Raw genomic sequence first — 22,392 nt, 5'->3', positions numbered from 1 at the left:
GTGCCTTATTCATCTTTCTGTTCACCTCCATCCAACTTCCTCTTTCTCCTCTGAGCCCCTCACCCAGTCCTCCCCAGAAATAACGTCAGGCTTGGACACAGTAAGCACTTCAATAAATGAATTCTCATGACCCCCATTTCTTTACCAGTTGCTTTATTGAGATTTTAAGGGATTCGACCAGATGTTGCTCCTCCCTCCTCAGGGTGTGCAGGTTTTCTTTCTCCCTTTTGGGAGTCTTTTCTAAGCTCTCATTTCTTGGGGCTACACCCCTAAGTGCTCTTCACCTTTCCTGGGACAGTTGGACTTATTTTGGAAGGTCTGGCCTTTGAAACTGCAGGCATGGCCCCAGTGGCACGAGAACTCAAGACAAGGTTTCCCTGCTGCCTGAAGCACAGAGTCCTGGAGGAGGGATGGAGGGGTCCCAACCACACCCCACCCTCCCGACTCCTCAGCTATGATGGGGTGGCCCCGCAACTCCTCTCTCACACCAGGACATTCCATTTGTGCGAGTGAAAGGAGGGGGTTGATGAGATGGCGGGAAGCTACAAGTCCCCTGAGTAGAGGAAGCTGACAAGATGAGCTTAGTCCGTGGGACAGGTCATCCTCATGAACACTGCACCTTCTGGGATGATGTCTAGTGTTAGAGGAGAATGGAAGCCCAAAATCCAAGTGTCCATGAGCCCAAATAATACAGGGCATGCATTCCCAAAACTTGGTTGGGGGACATGAGAAATTCTTACCCATTTTATGTATAAAACACAGTTATAGGTAAAATACATAGATACACTTTTGCAGTATTAAAATTTCATGGAGCAGACTATTAGAAAAACTGTCTTTAAAACTCTGTAGGGGATGTCAATAATAATAATGATGATGATGATGATAAAAGGTGAGAAACATTGGTATAGGGGAATGCCCTGGAAGAATAGTGGGTGTTAAGTCCATAGAATCTGAGATTTAAAAGAAAGCTTTTAAAAAGCATCCTCATGGAGCTGCTGCAGTGTGGAGGTGGCAATGAGCAAATGTAAGGCTGCATTGCATGCAGGGCTGGAGAAAGTGAGCAACCTACATACAGAAGGGGAAGCCACTTCTTGAGGCCCGGGCCAGGTTTTCAAGTCAGTAAAACATTGAAGTATGTTTTCTGTAAAGACTGAGTACATGGCATGGTTGTTTACAGGAGAATGAGGCTTCAGTTGATCTGGGTGATGACTAAATCCACATAGCTATCATATTTCATAAGTGTCGCGTTCATCGAAATCTTGCTCGTATCCAACCAGGTTGCTGCTGAAATTCATCAGAGGCTCATGGACGAAGAGAAGGAAAACCTGCCAGCAGACACAAAAGAGAAATCTCCTCAGATGGGTACAAATAAAAAAGTCGTAAAGGAACCACCCAAGAAGAAAAAGGCAGACAAAAAAGCAAAAGGTATTCATGGTTTTGGCATCCAAAACTGTGGATGCTTCAACTCTCCTTGGTAGAGAACACAAACATCTAAGCAGGCACGTTAAAGCTACTGTTGGTTTGGTTTTGTTCCAAGACCCAGGCTCCGGTGGCGTTAGTGGACTAATCATACTGGGTACCAGTCTCACCTAACTTGTTTATCCAAACGTATCCAAGGTAAAATAAACCTCAACAACAGTTTGGAACATGCTAGAAGAACTCCCAATAGCACTATGTAATCTGAAAATTGTGCACATAGGGGCCGCAGTAACTGAGAGGAGGTTGGATGAAAAGCGATTATAAGTATGTAAGTTTCAGGTTGAATTCAGGTTTCTGGTTTAATTCAAGCAAATTCCTCTCTCCTGGAGGCCTCCTGCCTAACCTCTGCCTCAGAGACATGAGGGGAAAGCAAGGGCGAGAGAAGACTCAGGCTGGGAGAGACCTCCTTTTAGCCTTGGGGATAAACTCTGGCATAAACATTATCCCCCCCCCTTTGAATGTCTCCACTTGTACATATTTAAGGTGAGTTGAGGCAAGAGAGGAAGAGACAGAAGTCACCTCACTAGTCAGTTGCTCACGACACGTTTGTTAGGCACCTGCTAGAAGGACACCATGATGGGTGCGAGGGACACAATGATGAACTTCAAGAACCAGAACAAAAACACAGTCCCTGCCCTGATGGGAACTCTAGCCTAGCAGCAGAGACTGATGTTTGACCCATCCTTGTTCTTTAGTGGGGGAGGTGCAGGCAACCTTGAGAGCGAGGTCACCTCAGTCCTTCTGAGAGGTAAGGAAACACCTCCCAGCTGGAGTACATTTAAGCAACCCTGAGCAGGAGTAAGAGGGGAAGCTAAGGATGTGGGCAAGTGGGTGGTGATGGGTGGCACTCGAATCAAAGAGAAGAATAGCACCACAAGAAAAAACACACCACTTAGTCCATCTCAGATGGTAAAAATGAAAGAAATAAGCAGCATTTGAAGGACATACTTCAATCTACTTTTAATGGATAAATGGTTGAGTCCATTCCCTTAATTTTACAGATGATAAAACAGAAATCCAACGAGACTAAGCTCCCTTTCAGCTGTAATTCATACATCCACCTACTATTGCAATTACATTTTATTACAGTTTCTTTATTTACAATTATGTCTTCTTCACATGACTTGAACGCCTGCGGTCAGACCTTCAAGACGGCTTTATTGCACTAAGTAGAATTACGTGAACAGAGCCTGCAGTTAGAATCACACTGCCATTTCTCAAGGGTAGATTGTCAGAAAAATGCTGACAAATTCTTATTTTCTAAATCTCTTATGGTAATCATTGAAGTACTTGCAGTTAAGTACTACTGAAAAGATTCAGTAGATTGCAGATTCTTGACCCTGAGCCACATTTCAGCCATATCTTCTGGATGTTGGTCCCCTGCTCTTTTCTTCATGAGGATGTGGGATACACTTGGCTAACACTAGGACCTCTGATGGAACAGTTCTTCTGCAGCTGGCTAATGGCATCCGTGGTGTGTTGCAGTTTGCTAATTCCCGTCCCCAAACTCTGCATTGCACCTTCCTTGGAGTCTATAACCAGGTCTGCCCTCGCTGCACACCTCATTTTCCCCTGATGCTACACAAAAGGGGCATTTTTGTATGTGTATAGCCTAGATAACACATGGAGAATTCTTAAGGAAAGATCCATATTTCCCACTCACAGTCAGGACTCAGGTTGGTCCTTTCCAAATCGCAAGAGTTTTGCTATAGACCCGCATGTTTCGCTTGGTCCTCATTTTGTCCAAGGAGCTGTGTGTCCCCTTGCATGCCCACTCGCTCCTCCCCGAGTTCCACTGTGCTTCCAGGCAAATCACCGCCAATGGCAGAGGCTGCGCCTGTGACAGGGACAGCAGAGGAGATTGCCCAAATGGAAAAGAGAAAAGAACTGATGCTCAGAATCAAGGAAGAACACCTTGCTGCCCTGCAATTTGAAGGTAGCATTTGGGAAGAACTGAGATGATTCTTTTCAGTGGAAAACAGTCCAGTAGGCAAACAGCCTGTGACTGCCTCAAGTTGTGTCTAGGAGAACACAAAGCAAAATGATTGAAAAGTACAGCATTTAGTTGGTTGTTTTCATAGGACCACATGAGGGCTAGATTCAGCTGTTCTATAACTGTCTGCCGGGATCTCAAAAAGAGACAAAGAAAATTTGGGAAGGGATTAGGAGAACACCAGCAATAATTAATCTCAGAGAATAGACACAGAAAGAATATGTTAGAGTCTGTGTGATTTTTACAAGTTGAAAGAAGGCTTAAGGCCGTGTACGTAGGTGGTTTTATATGTTAAGAATAATTTAGGCCTCTCATTAGGAAAATAAATCCTAACTGAGGTTAACAGGCCCTGAAAGTGAGTTCTTGGGAACAGAGACCATAGAAGAGGCAGTCATGGATCGATAATGCTCAAGAGCCTCCTTTTCTATAGGTAGCAATGGTTTTATAAGATATATTCTCCTGGCCCTTCCACTTGTCTTATAATGCAACTCAAAATGGACTTTGAAAAAAAATTGGGAAAATGAACAAATTAGGCCAGTGGAATAAGCAAAGAAGAAACATGGAAAAACTATTTCAGAAGTAAAATCCACAGACCTTAGAGTGTGCCATGGGCAGCAATAGGCCCTGGGATACAGAGGATTTACCCTAGTTTTACCAGTGCTAAGAAAATACAATGGCATTGCCATCCCGAGATTCTAAAGTAGGGAGATCATCAAGAGACTTTGTACCTTCCCCTTTTTATTTATTTGTGTTTTCCCACTCCAATTTATCAAAGAATATATTACTATAAAGTGCAGTAAATGTAAAGCTCAGTTTATAATACTTTTGGCTTACATAAATTGCCAAATGACCCTACCATGCATTACACTTTTTTTTTCTCAGTAACATAGATCAGGTATTACCTATACTCGTAAATTAAATGTCCACCTACATCTTCACAAACTGAAGCATGATTGGTTTAAAATTGAATTCAGTAGGTTAGAAAATGCATGTATATATAATCCTTAATTTTCTTCTTAAATAGAGATAGCCACACAGTTCCGGCTTGAACTGATAAAGACAAAAGCATTGGCTTTTCTTGAAGATTTCTTAACAAAGGTGGTCGATGTATATAAACTCTTGGAAAAGTGGCTTGGTGAGAGGTACTTGAATGAAATGGCCAGGTAATGTACAGCATGGCTTTTCCAAAATGTATTTTTTAATTCCTGGTGGCCAAAATTGGCAGATTTTTAGGCATTTACAAATAGAAATTTTGACCTTTTAGGGAATCACAAATGCATTTGTATGGGTTCTTCTCAAACAATAAGTCATGTATCAAACTGTCCTGTTGCAATGTCCAGTTTTGCATATCATTTCTGAGTTTGGTTTTTACCCTGCTCAATGAGGACCTTAGTTTACAAGGTATGATTATAGGTAATTTTTAAATATTTTTCAGAAGATAATGTTTCATATCTTTCTAATGCCAGACTTTTTAGTCAGGGCTGATTAATGAGAGACTGAGAAGTCAGTCACTGCAATGTTTTACCAGTGAGGCTGATTCCCTTGTAAGGGTAATACCCAGTTCGACTTTGCTCTTGGGTTCCAAAGGTTTTTCAGACTTCTCATCTCTAGTGAGGGGCAGAAAGTCTCATTCTCTTAATTCTCCCCTAAAAAGCAGCTCAGCAAAGCAGAAATAGCCTTCAAGTGAGAGTCAGGAGCCATGATGTTCCAAGAGATGGGGATTCCCTCATTGTGCACAAATGAGCAGCCTGCCTAATCACTTGGGGGCCCCCATGGGCTTCATCTAAAAAAGGAAACAAGGCAACCAGGCTACTTCAGAGGATTCTACTAGATCTAGATTCTGTGAACACTACAGTTTGGAATAAACATTTACTGAAAATTTAGAAGTTGCTACCTACATAGAATACAAATGGCGGGTATTCTCAGAAACAACTGCTATCGGAAAGATAGTTGTTATGGTTTGTTTTCTATAATCCTTGTCTCATAATGAAAGTTCTGTTGTAAAATCTTCAGCCTAGTTTTTTTAATACCTGTTGTGCTATATAATAACACACACACACACACACACACACACACCCCTCAGCCTGGTAACCTTCCTGCAGTAAGGCTTAACATAATTTTACTGCTGGATAGCAAAGTCTGTTACTCATTACCATCATAGAGCAGTGATGTTCAGTTCTGTTCTCGGCCTGCCCCTTACAAATGAAAACGTATCTTCTTAATTCATAGAATTCACAGCTCCCATCCATGTGGCCATCAAGGGTAAATGCTTCTTATTTTTATCAGATGTACCCCAATTTCTCAGATTTATATTATGTGTATATATCTGACCCCTGAATAACTTTAACAAGAAGTTAAAACTAGGATTGTTCAGCTATGCTTTCTGTTTTAGTTATTGTAAAAGCTCTCTGGTGATAAAAGGAAAATATAGAGAGAGCTATCAGATCCCTTGGAACTTCAAATCTTGCTTTTCATTCCCCTGGCATTTTTTTAATCTCTTTCATTCCTGAGAAGGGTAGGCCTGGTAACCTCCACTAGGTGGAGCACACCCATTTTGAGATCCTGGTTATGGCTCAGTCTTGGTCTGCAGTGGGAGGCCATCCTCACTCAAGGCTGCAAACTTAGTTGCTCTCCAGTGCCTTCTCCTCTGCGCCCAGCACACACACACCAGGAGGCATAAACTAATTAGATAATACACGCTTTGTGGGCACTCACCAGTACAGCATGCTGGAGTTGAATTCTAGGGTTGTCTTTTCAAAGAAAGCAACTAATCCTATTTTTAAAATTTTTCAGTATATATTTTATATTATGTTGCTGGGTTACATAAAAGCAGATTAAAAATGGATTTTTCCATCATGTACAATCTTTATTGCAAACTGTAAACACAATCCTTCCTGTAATACAGTAATATTGCATTTATTTGTGTATAAAACTTCTCTGGCTTTTGAAGTGGCCTTTAATTAGAGCCATAGCTATAATCCCCAGTATAGGTTAAATCCATGCCCTGTGTGATTTCACATTAATAATCAAAAGGTATGGTGTAATGTGTCACTGGCTCCATGCAAAGATAAGGAAATTCAGGGAGCTTAAATAAGTTCCCAAGGACCCACGGCTATGGAGTGTTCTGGAATGAGAGCTCAGCTTCCAGTGTTCTTTCCACTGCACCTATTACTGCTTATACTACATGATTTAACTAGGAATTATTATTTGTAAAAATAGAAAGCAATTTCAATGGGTTTATATTATTAGAGTCCATTCTGACAATTGTGTCTTAAATAACATCAAACTCCTTGATCTAAATTTAGAGAAAAGCCACTCTTCTAGAAATCCATAATCATATTTGATCAACTTAACAATTTTTCCTGATTCCAAATAAATGTGTCATTCTAACAGTTGTATTTTACAGATTTTTCTGCCATATAACTTTCTTCCGGTGCATACTTAGAATGAAATGTATCTCTTGACACAATCTTTTTTTTTTAATTTAATTTAATTTTATTATGTTAGTCACCATACAGTACATCATTAGGTTTTGATGTAGTGTTCCATGATTCATTGTTTTCACATAACACCCAGTGCTCCATGCAATACGTGCCCTCCTTAACACCCATCACCGGGCTAACCCATCCCCCACACCCCTCCCCTCTAAAACCCTGTTTGTTTCTCAGTCATCTTACTTACACAGTAAAATATGTTCTAATATTAATAAAACCATCTTTGAAGTCCCTTTTTGTTCAGCTTCATATAAAGATGTGACCATGAGCTCTATAATGAGCATATATCTTATTTCCAATCTACACTTATTTATTTATACTCTGCCTTTTCACAAAGTGGGTTTGAAGAGAATTGGAAATTGTAAACATGCAGATTGAATTGTCTACCTTAGTTGTACAATGTATAGACTCTGTGTAGTAAGCAAACACTGTTAACCCAGTAGTATTTAGTGGAGATAACCTTATTCGTTTTTCCATTTTCAGTGTGGAAAAATTAACCGAGGTGGCTCGCTATCACATTGAAACATCTACAAAAATTCAGAATGAACTTTATTTAAGCCAAGAAGATTTCTTCAGTAATGGCGATATGAAAGTCTTTCCAGACCCCCCTCCCCCAGTACGCCCCCCACCTGTAGAAAAGGAAGAAAATGGCACCCTGACCATTGAACAGCTTGATAGTCTTCGAGATCAGTTCTTAGATACCGCACCTAAAGGTAAGAAAAATAATCATGGTGAAAAAGCACAAAAAAGGTTAAGACTAATCAGGGTAGCAGTCACTTACTCATGAGTAAAATCAGCCCCCTGGGACTGCGGGTCACCAAAACAAGCCCTCACTCTATTCCAGTTTATCACACTTTTGCTTCATACAACATAGATCTGAATGAAACAAACAGGAGGAAAACAGTGACTAATCCTTCGGCAGTGTGGTGATCCTCGTTCCTGGTAACTCTCCTCTTCGGCCTGTCCCTGCCCCTGGTCAGAAAGTTGGTAAACTTGAGTCTGACTCTGTCTGGCATTTGAGAGAGACAGCCTCCACACACACGTCCAGTCTAAGGTTTGAATTGAGATGATGAGTTTGTGTTTCTGTCTCCCCCACTAGTCTGCGGAGGGAGACCAGGGAGTAGAGAATTTCCCTTCAGTGCTTCACAGACTAAGAATAGAACCAGAGAATCTGTCAACAAAATATTTGCTTAACTGATGAATGTGTTCACATGTATGTGTACATCATATTTTATGCACATGAATTCTTTACTTCCTTCACATGTTATCATTATGGCTCTGTAGCATGTGCACAGGCTTTTTTTTTTTTTTTTTAATTCAGTCTCTTTCTACTTCCAGATATTCTTCAATGAATTCCATCAATTGATAGCACAAGTAATTCAGACAGGTCATGTAGGACTATCATCTCATCTCCATTTTATTGGTCTGGACTCTGTCACAGAGCAGTTTTTACTATGGTCATAGGTCATCCAGGTCTCTTCAGATTCAAGGCTTTTGCCCCTTCTCACTGAATTAAGTCACCTCTCATAATCAGGTTTATTTTATCTTCCAACTGACTTTAGTCTAGCACTAACACAATTCCACTTTCATAGTGATTATATTCATTTGTTTTTTAAAAGTCAAATATTTCTCAAAACCCCCATCAAATCTCATTAGTCAAAAGGGCATTCTTTTACTCTGAGTCTGAACTCCTCTTTGCTAAGCCCAGCGGATGAAACAGGTGTAACCATGGGCCCCTGGGTGACCCCCTACCCTGGCACATGTCAGCTCATCTAATTAGCATGAGTGGTCTCCATCTCCAGTACCTGACAGCTATAGATGGACACCAACTCTGGTTGGCAGTATTTGGGCAGGAAGGAAACGCGGCCATCAGCAGGTACAAAAAAATGGCAGTTTTATAAAGCCTGCCTGTGAAATCCCTTCCATCTGGCAGTCAGGCAAATTTCAATTCCATTCTCTGCCCCATTGTGTGGGTTTCACAAGACCCTCTTATTACATATTTCCTTCTCGAGAGTTGCTTTTGCTCTTCGTTTTATCCACCCTATTTTTTACATATAAAACAAAAAGATACATGAATAAAGATTCTGAATATGAAATATGCTTTGATTTAATTCTACACTAGGGTGATGGGAAGGAAATCATCCAATTAGCAGGTCAAAATTAAAAGCATTTGGGGGCATTTGAGTAGGTGGAAGTGGATTTTGAAAATTATCAAGCACTCATAATCCCTTTGAAAAGGGACTTTTGTATTCATGATGATAACCATAATACGTTCTTGGATCCAAACCAGAGCCTGCATTTCAACTAAAAGTTTTGTTTTTTTTTTAAGATTTTATTTATTTATTTGAGAGAGAGAATGAGACAGAGAGAGAGCACGAGATGGGGGAGGGTCAGAGGGAGAAGCAGGCTCCCCACCGAGCAGGGAGCCCGATGTGGGACTCGATCCCGGGACTCCAGGATTATGACCTGAGCTGAAGGCAGTTGCTCAACCAACTGAGCCACCCAGGCGCCCCTCAACTAAAAGTTTAAAAACAACAAATAGCAGCTGTAAGTTGGCATGCGTATGTCTTAGAAGATTAACTCTAGAAACCCTTGGGACTAAAATATGTCAACTGATACATTTATCTGTTTTCTGAATATGGTAGAATGAATGCAACAGCTCTCAAAGTATGGTAGAAAGAGGAAGGAAAGGGGGGAAAGGGGAAGGAGGGAGGGGCAAGGAGGGAGGTAATTGTATATTTTTTTAAAAAGTAGATGTGAAAGGAAAACCACTTGCCTGGTGGACTTAGAGTGTAATTTGAAAAGACAAGCAAGGAAGAAGAAAATATAAACTTCTATTTAGGTTCTTTCTGGACCAGAGTATGAACTTTCTAAAAGTGCTCAGGAATGCAGAGCAAAAGAGGATCAGTGAGCAATGAGGTCAGTCAAGGAGTTTGGTGGGATAGTATCTCAGAGGAAGTATTTGGAAGAAGAGAGATTTGATGGCAGGGATACAGGGGATATTTCAAATTGGAGAACAGCCACTGGCCAAGGTGCAGATAAGAGACATGGGTGTGGACGTTCAGGGAAAGGTCGGGAGACAGCTTTGATTCTCCTTCCCCAACTGCACGAACTGCAGGCAAACACATGGGGAGGCCTTCTCTGTCTGAGGAACCACCACCATCCACCCAAGCTGGAGAATTAACTCAGATTCAAGAATAACCATGGTAATTACTGCACAATTTATAAGGCTATACAAAACTGTGGGATTTGGGGGTCTTAATGGTTCAAAATGACTTCTGGTCTATGAGCAACCAGTTTAAATTCTTTATTATTAGCTCAAATATGCTATTTGAATACACACACACACATGTGCATGCACACACACACACACACACATATATATATGTTGCTTTTTAAGTACATGTAAAACCTTAGCACAGTATCAGGTAGTCTATCAATAAAAGTAATGTTCATTGTTATTATTCTTGCCAATGTTATAAAAGGAAGGCAAAATAATGATCATTCCATTTTCTGCATCCCAGAGTCACAGTTCCATGATGACTTCTTTGAAGTCAGGCTGCAAATGTTGACATTGCGTCTCCCTGAGGAAGTCCAGAAATTACCACTCACTCTTTCTCCCTGACTCCCTTAGCCCCGCAAAGATCCTCTGACTTTAGTCTTTCTTCCTCAGCTCCATGATTGTTGTTCCCTGCCTTAAATGATACACAGCCATCCATCTTTTAAGTGAAGTCTTTTGTCATATTCTTCCCAAGAATTGGAAAATAATCTTTTATGGTACCTTCCACTGTATTTATCTTAGAACTGTAGAATTTTAAAAGACAACCTTAGTTGAAGTGATCAGTTTTGAAAGTATGGAGCAACTGGCTGAAAGTGGCACTTTCTAAATGTGTGATCCTACAGAACTTCTTCCTTGAACTTGAAAATTGCTGTTATTTTTAAGCCAAGAAATATGAGCATTACGGTAAACTATTTCATATATCCCAGTGTAACCTATGGTATCTAAGATGCAATTTTCATGCTTGCTAAAATATGGTAAACTATGATAAACAGATGGATTTTTCTCTAGGAAAGAAGCATACATGTTTGCACATGGTCATATGACTAGGTCCACAGGAAGATGTTTTTAGCAAATTTATAAGGAATGATAATATCATGAAGTTCTTTGGTAACTTTTAATTATGCTACATAAATAAAATTATTGAGTGAAATGGATTATCTTTAAGTAAACCTAGTGACTTTAAATACTTGTGAGTAACTAGTATCAGGATGTAAACAGATAAAACTAAAGCTTAAGGAGTTTTCTGCTGAATATTAGCTACCCCGCTTTAAAAATAAAAGTCTACATTAAAATAGTTCTTACTAAAGATAATGGAAAATTGAAAATGCATTATATACCATAATGCTTATATTCAACACTCCTCTCCTGGTCAAAACCTGCCACTTGTAATGATTCTAAATCTCCTTTGGTAAAGGTAGTCATGAGAAATAAAATACCGTTTGTTGATATGGTCATTGCAAATATGCCAGAAAAGAAAAATGACCTTATGCATGATGATCATACAAGATCATGCAAAATGCAATGAAACAATTTATCACGCTAGTATTTTTCTTGCCACCCAGCAAAGATCCATACTTGAGAATCTTAGGAGCAGCCAGTAAATCAGCAAGACATTCTTTCATTGACTGTCCCAGGAATCATTCCCATGACAGTACTCCCAGCACAGAGGGAGATTTAGAGAACATCTTCTGAATTATAACAATAGCCAATATTGGCATGGTGTCTGGCTCCATATGTCAGGCCCCATGCTAGCATTTCCATGTTGATTGACTTCTTACTCATGGCTGGCTGAGTAAGAAGACCCAGCCATGGGTAAGAAGGAATCAGACAGTTCTTTTCAAATCCACCTTTCATCAAATGATTGTAGTATGATCTTGGGAAAGTTACTTAGCCTCTCTCTGTCTCAATTTTCTCATCTGGACAATGGGGTATTTCAATGGAGTTGCTATGAGTATTAAAGTAATTAATTTATGTGAAGTGTTTAGGAAGTGTCTGGCACATAGAATGTGCAATCTAGTGTAATATAAGCCATTGTCATTTAATTATATAATTGTAGTAATATCATATTATATAATATGTAACATTATACAATAGTAATACAAACTATTCCAATTATTACCCAAAATGTTAGCTCGGTATGCTGAAGGTCACATACCACAACAGGCATCTACAGCATTACCCTGGAACATTTCTGGAAAAAAAAAAATTATACCACCTGATAGAATTAAACCATAAGGTATGTGGCTCCCCAAGGAACCAAAAACAGTCCAAACAAAAACACTTATTTTGTGTAGTGCATTAAGCTCTTGGTAGGAACATCTTGTCTCTAAACATCAAGTGCCAAGCACATCAGGAAGACAGACTTTTTCCAGTGGAAGCAATTTGGAGTCTGTTGAAACTAGAACACTTTAGCAATGTTCCTCAGTCCCCACTTAAACCAAAAGAACTCCTTTTCTTTGTAAACCCATCAGTATTCCATGTAATGCCTGTAGAGATTTGGTTCATGGCTATTTTGGCTTCAGCTGAGAGGCTATCCAGAGAGAACAGAGTCCAGCAAATTCTGCATCCTCACTCCTTCTTCAAGAGAGGCAGCATTTAGTTGTTCAAGGCTATGAAATTGTTCTAAAAACTCACAAGAGGCCCCTCCTCTGAACCTCTTTTAGAGACCCTTAGGTTCAGTGATTGGTCTCAGAGACAGAAGGCACAAACAGAACTCTTGTCTGTGGTGACTAAGCCAGATCATTCGGCTACATGGTTTTTGCAAGAATTCAAAGGAGGAAGTAGTTATTGCTGCCTATGTGGGTCAGCATAGGGGTTAACCCAGAGGAGAATTTTCAGTGGACCCTTCCAGGAAGAAAAGCAGGGGAAAGCAGACAAAGGGGAAAATAGAGTACCCATGGAGATTTTGAAGTTGCATGATATATTTATTCAAGGAACAGCAAACAGACCAGCTGGGGCAGGAGGCATGAGATGAGGACCACAAAGACCTTGCGGTCAGATTGTAAAGTCTCAAAGTGGCTTGCAAAGGACACGCAGGAAAGGATTATCAAAGGCCTTTAGAGCCAAATGATGTGATGTGTGGATTACAGGGAGGAAGAGACTGAGAGCTCAGCAGATGCTGCTCTGTGTCTCTGGAGAGTCTCGACCAACTGAGAGACAGGATTAAGGGCACAGGGGTGGGGGGAAACCATTGGAAAGTTCTGTGGATCTTTCTAAGCTAGTGTCTCTGAGAAAATTGTAGAAATATGATACTATATATTTGCAGGGAGGTAAGCCCCCTGTTGTAATCTGAAACCTGCTTAAATTAGTCTGACTTTATACAAATCAAAAACATAGAAATATTTCTTAGAAAAGGTACGCTAAAGAAGGATTGATGTTTTTAACAGGAATATGTCTCCATGTGGCAAAATCTAGGGATTACTGCAAAAAGGAGTAAGGCCCCAGTATGTCCTGTGGTTCTCTCAGTGGGTGAACTCCTTCCGCTACATAGATTCAGATCACGGAAATGCAGTAGTAAATCTAGAAGCCTTTGGACCTGTTAAAACTGTGGGCAGAGTTTCAGCTGCTTCTTCAGGAGGAAACACATTCTCATGAAGCCAGAGAATTTACATTAAGCAAATGAAAGTACATGCTCAGAATTCAAGATAACACCTTCTGGAGAATCTGTTCATAAAGCTAAAAACATAAAAGCTAGCTAAATCAGTAGTGAGAGTTAAAGTCCTTCCCTTCCATAACAAGAGACTTCTTTTCTCATATATTCATTCCTGTGCTCACCAGCACTGATGTGTGGCAAGCAGTCACGGGCCTGGTGCCAAAGGCCTAGTGTGGGAGACCGACGACCCCACGTGTAGGGCCCAAAATGAAGGCAGGAGGTATCAGTCACAAGGAGGTTCACTTTAAGCAAAAACAGTAATATTTAGGACTTGGGAGGAAAAAAAACAAAACAGCGCTCTGTTTTAACAGTAACAATGGCAAAAAAAAAAAAAAAAAAAACTGATTAAAAGGCAAAATAGAAGTTAGATGCAGGGGCACCTGGGTGGCTCAGTTGTTAAGCGTCTGCCTTCGGCTCAGGTCATGATCCCAGGGTCCTGGGATAGAGCCCCGCATCGGGCTCCCTGCTCCACGGGAAGCCTGCTTCTCCCTCTCCCACTCCCCCTGCTTGTGTTCCCTCTCTCGGTGTCTCTCTCTCTCTCTGTCAAATAAATAAAATCTTAAAAAAAAAAAAAAAAAGAAGTTAGATGCAAATCGGGTAAGAAAGGCAGCAGCAGATTGACTAATGTCAAAGGTTTCCAAGTAAAAGATGTTAAGAGATATGAGATCATGAAAATCAGTTGGGAATGTTGATTTTCTTAGACATCTGCCAAGTGCTTAGCACTGCTCACCTAGGCCTTATGGAACACAGAGGAAGTAAGTGTGGTTCTGTCAGAAGAGTTTAAAATCTGGCTGTCAGTCAGCCTAGGACAGGAAAGCAGTGAAACAGAATGAAACGCCAGCTTGTATGTCGACATGAGTTAATTTAGTATAATATCACACAAACACATATTTCACTTTTTCATTAAACTATAAAATAGGACAATATAATCTAATGATCAGTAGGGTCACAGAAGTCGAAGGAGGGAAATAAATATGTGGTCCAGGCTGCCTGCCTTCAGAGAGAAACTGTATTTTAGGACGTTGCTTTGTGTAATTAAAATTTTTCTGTCCTTCTGTCCAGATGAATACATATATATTCCACACTCTAACAAGTAGGTTTCAGAAATTAGATCTTTAGGGAAGAGAAAAAGATGAGGCATGAGGCACAGCTCCTTGAAATCACGTAGGATGGATCTCAAAGCCTCAAGCCCTTTCTGTAAATGAACAGGTTGGCTCTGGTCCTGCCACAGAAGGCGGGCCTGTGGCGGGAAGGAAGAGATGGCCAAGGCAAATCTTCTAGACTGTGCTGTGTGCGTGTCCTGTTACTCTTCCTTCTCACCACAGGAAGCAAATGTCAGCAAAAAGCAATGTCCCTCTTATGCATAAGAACCAGATTCTAGAGTGAAGAAGAACATAGCACCCTTTGCCCTTATGAGAAACCTGTAATAGTGAAGTAGGTAAGCATGGGGGCTGTGGAGTCGGACCACCTGCTAGTGATCCCCAACTCCACCACTTATGAGCACTGTGACATCCAACAAACTAACCTCTCTGTGTCCTAGTTGTTTTTATCCATAAAGTGACAGGTAATTGGTCCATTTTCTCAACTATAAAATAGGGATGATGGATTATGAGGATTCAATGGTATAAGCCACTTAAAACACTAACCAGAATGGCTGACGTACTACTTGTAAGCACTCACTGTAATTTTTTCCAGAAGTAATGAGCATGTGTTAGGGGCAGAGAGTAAGCAAAACTGAGGGTAGATGTTGGTGATTACCGAAAATAACAATGTGGAGTTATTTTAAAGGCAGGGATCTTCCAGATGATCTGAACCAAATCACTGAAAAGCAGAAAAGGCCACAGAAGCTTGACCATTACCTTCCAAGGAGGAACAATCAATTTTTGAAAATCTGCCTAAAAAAATACCCTTGGCTTATATATGATGAGATACTAAATCTTATGTTCTGTGGCCTGTGTCGTAAACATGGAGTGAAGTCAAGGGGAAATCAAGTGAGTTTTTTTACGGCACTGACAACTTTAGGACAGAATTTCTCAACGCACATCATCTTAGTGAGGCTCACGCCAAGGCTTCATTAAAGGAAGCAACGAGTGGTTCTCCAGTGAACCGCACCACCACAGAGCTCATGGTGACAACCATGAGCAAAATCACCCCTGGGAGAATAGAGAACTTATTCAGATCATGCCATGCTATCGCCAAGACGGGACGTCCCCTCAAAGACTTTATCTGGATGTGCAAGTTGGATGATATGAAGGGGATTGATATTGGCCCAGTATTCAGAACTAACAAATCAGCAAGAACCTTTACGTATTTTATCCCTGAAGTAGAACGGAGGAATCTAAGAGAGAAACTAGAACAAAGTAAATTTTTCTCTGTCCTCAGTGATGGAATCACAGACAGTTCAACCGAGGAAGCTGAACTTGTCTATGTGCAGTTTGCACGTGCAGGAAAAGTGCATTGCCAAATTGTTGGGGTACAGACAGTAGACAAGAAGGATCCTTTGGCAATAAGAAATGCCATTGAGAAAACTCTAGAAAGAAATCTTCAACTTAAGCTATTGAACCAAGACTGGGCAAAGAAACTGGTTGGTTTTCGAAGTGATGGTGTCCTGGGCCCAGAGGGAGAAAACAATGGGGTGGCTCTGCTTTTAAGAGAAATCCAGCCATGTGTGCTGACTGTGTACTGCTTTGCACATCATCTTGAACTATCTTACAAGGCAGTGTTCCAGAGCGTTCCCCTGTACAATGATGTCAGAAACCTTCTTCACAGCGTTTACCACTTCTACCACAGTTCCCCTCTTCTCAGGAGTTCTCTGATGACTGCTTTCAAAAGCCTTCACCTTCGGCCTGTGATGCCTTCTCAAGAAGGGGCAGGAGGTGGCTTCAGGAATTACAGGCAGCCCTCCAGAACTTTCTCAAGGGATATCCTGCAATAGTCCAGCAATTGCTTTCGGTAAGTAATTGTGACATACCATACTGTTCTAGTTTTCCAGAGTGGCAGAGAATATCTTTATGGAGCAATTTGAAATAATAATTTTAAGAACAATAAACTGGTATTTTATTCCCGATCTATGTTACAGGCAGATGAAAACACCAGTCATCAGAAAGCCAAGGAACTCCTAGTGTTCCTTCTCCAAGCAGACATTGTTAAATTCATCCATTTCTTAGTGGATGTCAATAATGTACTTAGCATTCTTTCCCGTGTTAATCAGAACAGAAATTCTTCCATTGCTGACGTATTTGCCGTGTTAGAGTCAACACTGGAAGTGCTCAGAATATATCAAACAAAGTGAGGAATTGGGGAATGTCAAATGTCAAACTTAGATAGTATGACTGGGGACATTATTTGCCAGGTGCCTTTTCATTTAATTGTTTACTTGGGGGATTTTTTTTTTCCTCCCAGACCAGGACCAAAAGAACGTTGGGTGGATTCTGTCACGCACTTTCATGGTAACTGCCTGGAAGGAGAGGGAGACATTTCTGATGTAAGAAACACAGTCTTAACACATCTTATCAAGAGGCTGCAAGGCTACTTCAGAGATGCCAGCCAGGATGTGGTGAAGGCTACCATGATTGGGAGCTTTAAACTGTGGCCCGCAAAGATAAACCGAGGTACCCTATATGCACTACCTCCAAACCTACTGTTCTTTGATCCTCTGTAGGTTTCTTTCATATCTTGACTTTTTCTCTTGTATATCAATGGCAGAATTTGGAGAAAAAGAGGTATCTATACTGATTGCCCATTATGAACTAGTACTGGAAGCTGCCAATGTGGAGATCGAGGAAGTAGACACTGAATGGAGCATGTTGAAATTAGAGATATATGCTAGGTAAGCAAAGTTGGTATTTATAAATATTTGAATGAAACTTGGGAGTCTCAATCTTTTACATTTTTCATTCTCCTCCCACCCCTTAGATTTCAGAACATCCGCAAATTGACCTGGGATTTTGTGAATTCTGTTTACTTACACAAGTATCCAAATATCCTGACATTAGTGGACCTAGTGCTGACCCTCCCTGCAAGTTCCACAGAGGCAGAACGTGGCTTTAGTCAAATGAAACGCGCCAAGTCACAAATGCATGCCAAGATCAAGGCTGAAAGTATGATGGACCTTCCGATAATCCAGTTGAATTCTCCAGACATTAATAATTTTGACCCTCGGAAAGCTATCCATTTATGGAATACAAGAACACTGTCTTCCACTGGTGACACGAAACCTAATTCTGCTTGTTCATCAAACTCAGAAAGCCCTTATGAAAGTGAATAGTAATATGACAAATGTTGACTTTGTCATTGATCAAAACAAAAACAAAATCTTTTTAATCTGAAATTTAGAAGTAAAATAGTAACCAGTCTTCACATCAAACACAGAAGGCATTTGGCATTTTTCAGACAAAGCAAAAATACCCTGTACTTTTCTTTAAAAAAAAAAAAGAAGAAGATTTATTTATTTATTTATTTGAGAGCGAGAGTGCATGCACATGAGGGAGCAAGCCGGGAAGCAGGGTGGGGGGAAGGAGGAGAAGGAGAGTATCCTGACACAGACTCCCCACTGAATGTGGAATCCAATGCGGGGCTCGATCCCAGGACCCTGAGATCACGACCTGAGCTGAAATCAAGAGTCGACTTGAGCCACCAACTGAGCCACCCAGGCGCCCCTTCCTGTACCTAAGTCTACTTCTACATCCACACATTCTTTCACGTTCTTTAGATGGAGGTGATACTTCTAAGCAATGGTGTTATTTTGATGTCATCTCTTGCAGAGTTACTGCTAAAGGTGACTAGACTATGATTATGGTCTGAGTTTCCTTGGGCCTGGCATACAATTAACATCTTTCCTGGATAATTGTAAATGACACCTGCATTAAATAACTAACTTAGGGCCAAACTGAAAGAGAGGTATTTTGGGGGGGGGGGATCCATGAATAAGATTTCTAAGTTTCTCTGTTTATGTTATCATATTTTATGTGAAGGTCATATTGCCATATGCCTTGGCCACGTAGGTGACCAGGTCAAATATTAAAAAGTTTTCACATTTCACATTAAGGTCACCAGATAATTGCTACGTAAGCTGGAAGTATTGTCTTACAACACTTTGCTTGCACCATAGCTATTAAAGACAGTGGAAACATATTGCATCTCTACCAGAATTTTTAAATACTTTGAGCTTCTTCATGGATTCATAAAATAGATTTTATTTATGGCTTCATCTTGAGGAACATGAGTGATTATTTCTAACTTGTCTAAAATCCAACGTGGTTTTTACTGAAAATAAAGCTCATCTTACTGAACATTCCACTCCCTGGGAAAATGTTTCTCATCTCTATAAAATTGGATACTCAGCTTTGATCAAAAAGGATAGAGAATTTATTTCTGAATGACCTGTTGGATGGTCAGGCATATCAAAGGAAGAAAGATTCTGCACTTGCCACCCAAAAAATTAACTTCCAGATCTCAAAATTGTGTATTTGGTTTGTGTATTTTATCAAGAGGCTGAGTTTGAACCACTGACATTTTAAAAGGATTCGTGCATTTTCTTAAAGGTTATAAGAAATGTTAAGGTTCACATTGGACTTTTATAAATGCCAAAAATTCATATGTAAAAAGAAAAATTTGAGATGCTACATCTGTTTCTATTTCTACTCTTTTTATTTCTAAACAAGGAAGATAGCTCTATACTCTGGACCTGAAAGACCCAAATACATGTAGGAGTCTCTCCTGACTCTAGAAGGTACTTCTGTCAGAAGGGTTAGACAGACATTTTTTAAGCAGATTCATTTATTTTGTTTTCCTATTTCTTTTTTTAATGCATGCGCATGCAATTTGAAATGAGAGACAGACAAAACAGACTTCTCTTTTGGACAAGGTAAAAATAGATTAATGTATAAAAGCAAAGCACTTAAAAGGTTAGTGATCTTTTATGAAATACTTTGGAATATTGAGCCAATTGGATAATTAAATTATCACTTCCAATCCAGTAACTTAACAGTTCAAGTCTCCCTGCATTTACAAAAACAAAACAAAAAAATAATCTCTTCTGAGCCAAGTACAAAATGAGGATAAATGTGTTACCTTGATAACAGTGGTGATTTGTGTGCATTTGAAACACCTTTATCCCATACTCACCAAAATATTTTACTGTTGTCCTCTACTGCATATAGGAAAACTTACAGTTGTTTTTTTTTTTTAATTCTACTAATTCTACTCTGAGCAAAAAGTCAAAGGAAGATTCCAAATTAAAGTATAAATTCTCAGTATTTTGCCCAATCTGAAATGATTTATTACCTGGCCAAAAAAGACATTTTAACTTAGCTGAGACACAATAATGAGAGTGCCTCAGGAAACTTGATTATGATTCTTATGTTTTCAAATGTCTTCTGTTCTCTAAAGGCTACAGTTTTAAATAATATGAATAAAGTGATTATACAAATATCCATTTTTTGTTCTCTTTTAGCAAAAGAAACAAAGTCCCTGTTACATAACATAATTGGAAAAATATTTTTGATTTTACCGTAGGCATAATAGGACATAAAGCATTTACTGACATCCTGCTGGATCTGGTAACCCTAAACCTTGGAACAAACAACTTACCTGGTAGTTGGATGCACCTCACTCAACCCGAAGTAAGCTTCCATTTTGTTTGGGTGTCAAAACTCTGAGAATTCTTCTTATTTTATTAAGTCAATAGTTTTAAATCATCAGTACTTGCCATGTCTGACATTCAGGGGGCAATCATTAAAGCTGATTGAAGAACAAATGAGCTTGAATGTAAAATACCCTTTGTGTGTGTCCAGCATTGAAAGAATGAATGATGATGCTGACAGTGAATGAAAATTATAGAGCCCAGGAGGCTCAGCCTGTGAGTTTGTATCTGTTACTTCTGGAGGGAGTGATCCTGACTAGTAACAGGAGATGATTCTGGCAGTTCTTGCTTTTCAATGTAATCTGTCCCTTAAGAATGTACCAGAAAACCAAATGGTTATAGTATATCCCTACAGGCTGCAGAGCCCTTGCACAGCCATTTCTAGAATCTTTATCCTCACTCTGTTGAAAAGGTAAAGTGACCAGAGTCACATGTGTAAATTTGTTGTGTAACAGTAAACAAAAAACCCAAATGTGAAGGAAGCAAAAAGTGAAACAGTGTCTAAGTTCTGTCTGATGTGGATTGGTTGGTAGAACCAGAGGGAACAAACCTGAGAACTGACTCTCTTCGCCAATATAAACCTGTCCTTCCTTCATCTGAATGTCTCATGAAGAAACATGAACTGAGAGAGTTTCAAGGTAGAGTCATATGAACATTCCAATGGCATTTCCTGTTTTCTTCTAGTTGCAGGAGTTAACATCTTTATTAATAGTAAACTTGGAGTTTGTGGACTGGCGGAAATTCCTATTAGTAATCTCGATGCCTTGGATCATACCCATGGAGGAAGAGCTCCTCAAGACCCTGCAGAGGTTCAAGGCCGTGGATGAAGAGCAGCTGGGCACCATCACTTTCGAGCAGTATATGCAGGTTGCTACCAGGGCCTGGTGGCACTAACACTACTGGAGTACTTTTGACCTAAGAAATGTATTATTCACTGGTCTTGGGCCAGCATTCTGCCCCTCAGGTGTCCATGTCTGGGCACCCAGAGGCAGTGCAGACACTGTCCAAGTCCCAGGTGGAAGTCTAGCTTCCCTAGGGAAAGGGTCTGGAGAAAGAGCTGGTAGGAGAACTAAGAGCTCTGAAAGAAGTCACAACAACTTCATTGTCCTTCTCCTAGCTCCTACACAGTGGTCCTTAACCTTGGCTATAAACTAGAATCACTTGCAGAGCTTTTAATACATCTAATGCCCAATACCCAATACTCTGGGAGTAGTAAAAACAGTACTACCCAGGGAAATGAACACAGGGAGAGGGGAAGGGCTTTTTCTCCATTTGGTCATGAGCATGGTGAATGATGAGATAGTTTGTGACAAGTTAAGTTTGAAATGTCTGTGAAAAATGCAGACCGAAGCGTCCAATCTCATGCCGCAGATGCAGAACAGATTGCAAGTCACTATCATGTAGGCAGTGATTAAATTTATGAGTGGACAAGATACCCAAAGGAAGTGTGGAAAGTGATGAATAACTCAATAACATGATACCTGGCCATTGGCCTGGGCAGGTAGGCCATATAACACGTGACCTTTTCCAGAGCAATTTTGGTAGAGTACAGAATCCAGATTGCAGAGGATTGATTATGTGAATAGGTCTCTAGGAAGTGAAGATAAAAGTCAATTCATTTTTTAGAAGTTTGAGTAAAGAAGGAGAATGAAACCCCATAACTAAGAGGGCCTGAATTACTTATTTTGTGTCTACTAATTGAAATCATCTTATTGCTCATCTTTTCACATTGCTGGTAGACACAAAAGATGAAAGTGATTATAAGGTTCTAATTTTGAAATAGGGTAATACTCTTTAGGTGCCTGTATCTTGTGTATATTTCAATATTGAAAGAGCACATCCCTTCCTGCTTCTCTTTTTGTCCTTAATTAATGGATGGCATGTGTATAGACAGCCCCCGGTGTTCCCATGCTTGTGCTGTTGAGCCAGAGGAAATAATACTTGAATATGAGGAGGTTCCTTCAAGGCTGGTCAAGACAGGTGCTTTGGCTGATTGGGCTTTGATAAATTTTCTTCCCAAGTAGAGCAATTTATAGATACTACCACTGACCTCGACTTAAAACTTGTGAA

At 40.1% G+C, this 22,392-nt stretch overlaps 1 protein-coding gene across 1 annotated transcript in view; it reads left to right on the top strand.

The window, feature by feature from the left end:
• Positions 1-22,392, top strand: part of SPEF2 (sperm flagellar 2) — a 167,447-nt gene that overhangs the window by 122,951 nt on the left and 22,104 nt on the right. The window contains 6 exon segments of the mRNA XM_054504500.2: positions 1,278-1,425; positions 3,287-3,415; positions 4,497-4,635; positions 7,450-7,679; positions 20,196-20,302; positions 21,007-21,189. Coding sequence (XP_054360475.1) covers positions 1,278-1,425; positions 3,287-3,415; positions 4,497-4,635; positions 7,450-7,679; positions 20,196-20,302; positions 21,007-21,189 — 936 coding nt within the window.

This window comes from Mirounga angustirostris, unplaced genomic scaffold, assembly GCF_029215605.1.
Source record: "Mirounga angustirostris isolate CCGP_5_RB_7025 unplaced genomic scaffold, mMirAng1.0.hap1 SCAF_7, whole genome shotgun sequence".
Classification (NCBI taxonomy): Eukaryota; Metazoa; Chordata; class Mammalia; order Carnivora; family Phocidae; genus Mirounga; species Mirounga angustirostris.
The sequence above is the reverse complement of the archived record's forward strand: the minus strand, read 5'-3'. Positions and strand labels throughout refer to the sequence as shown.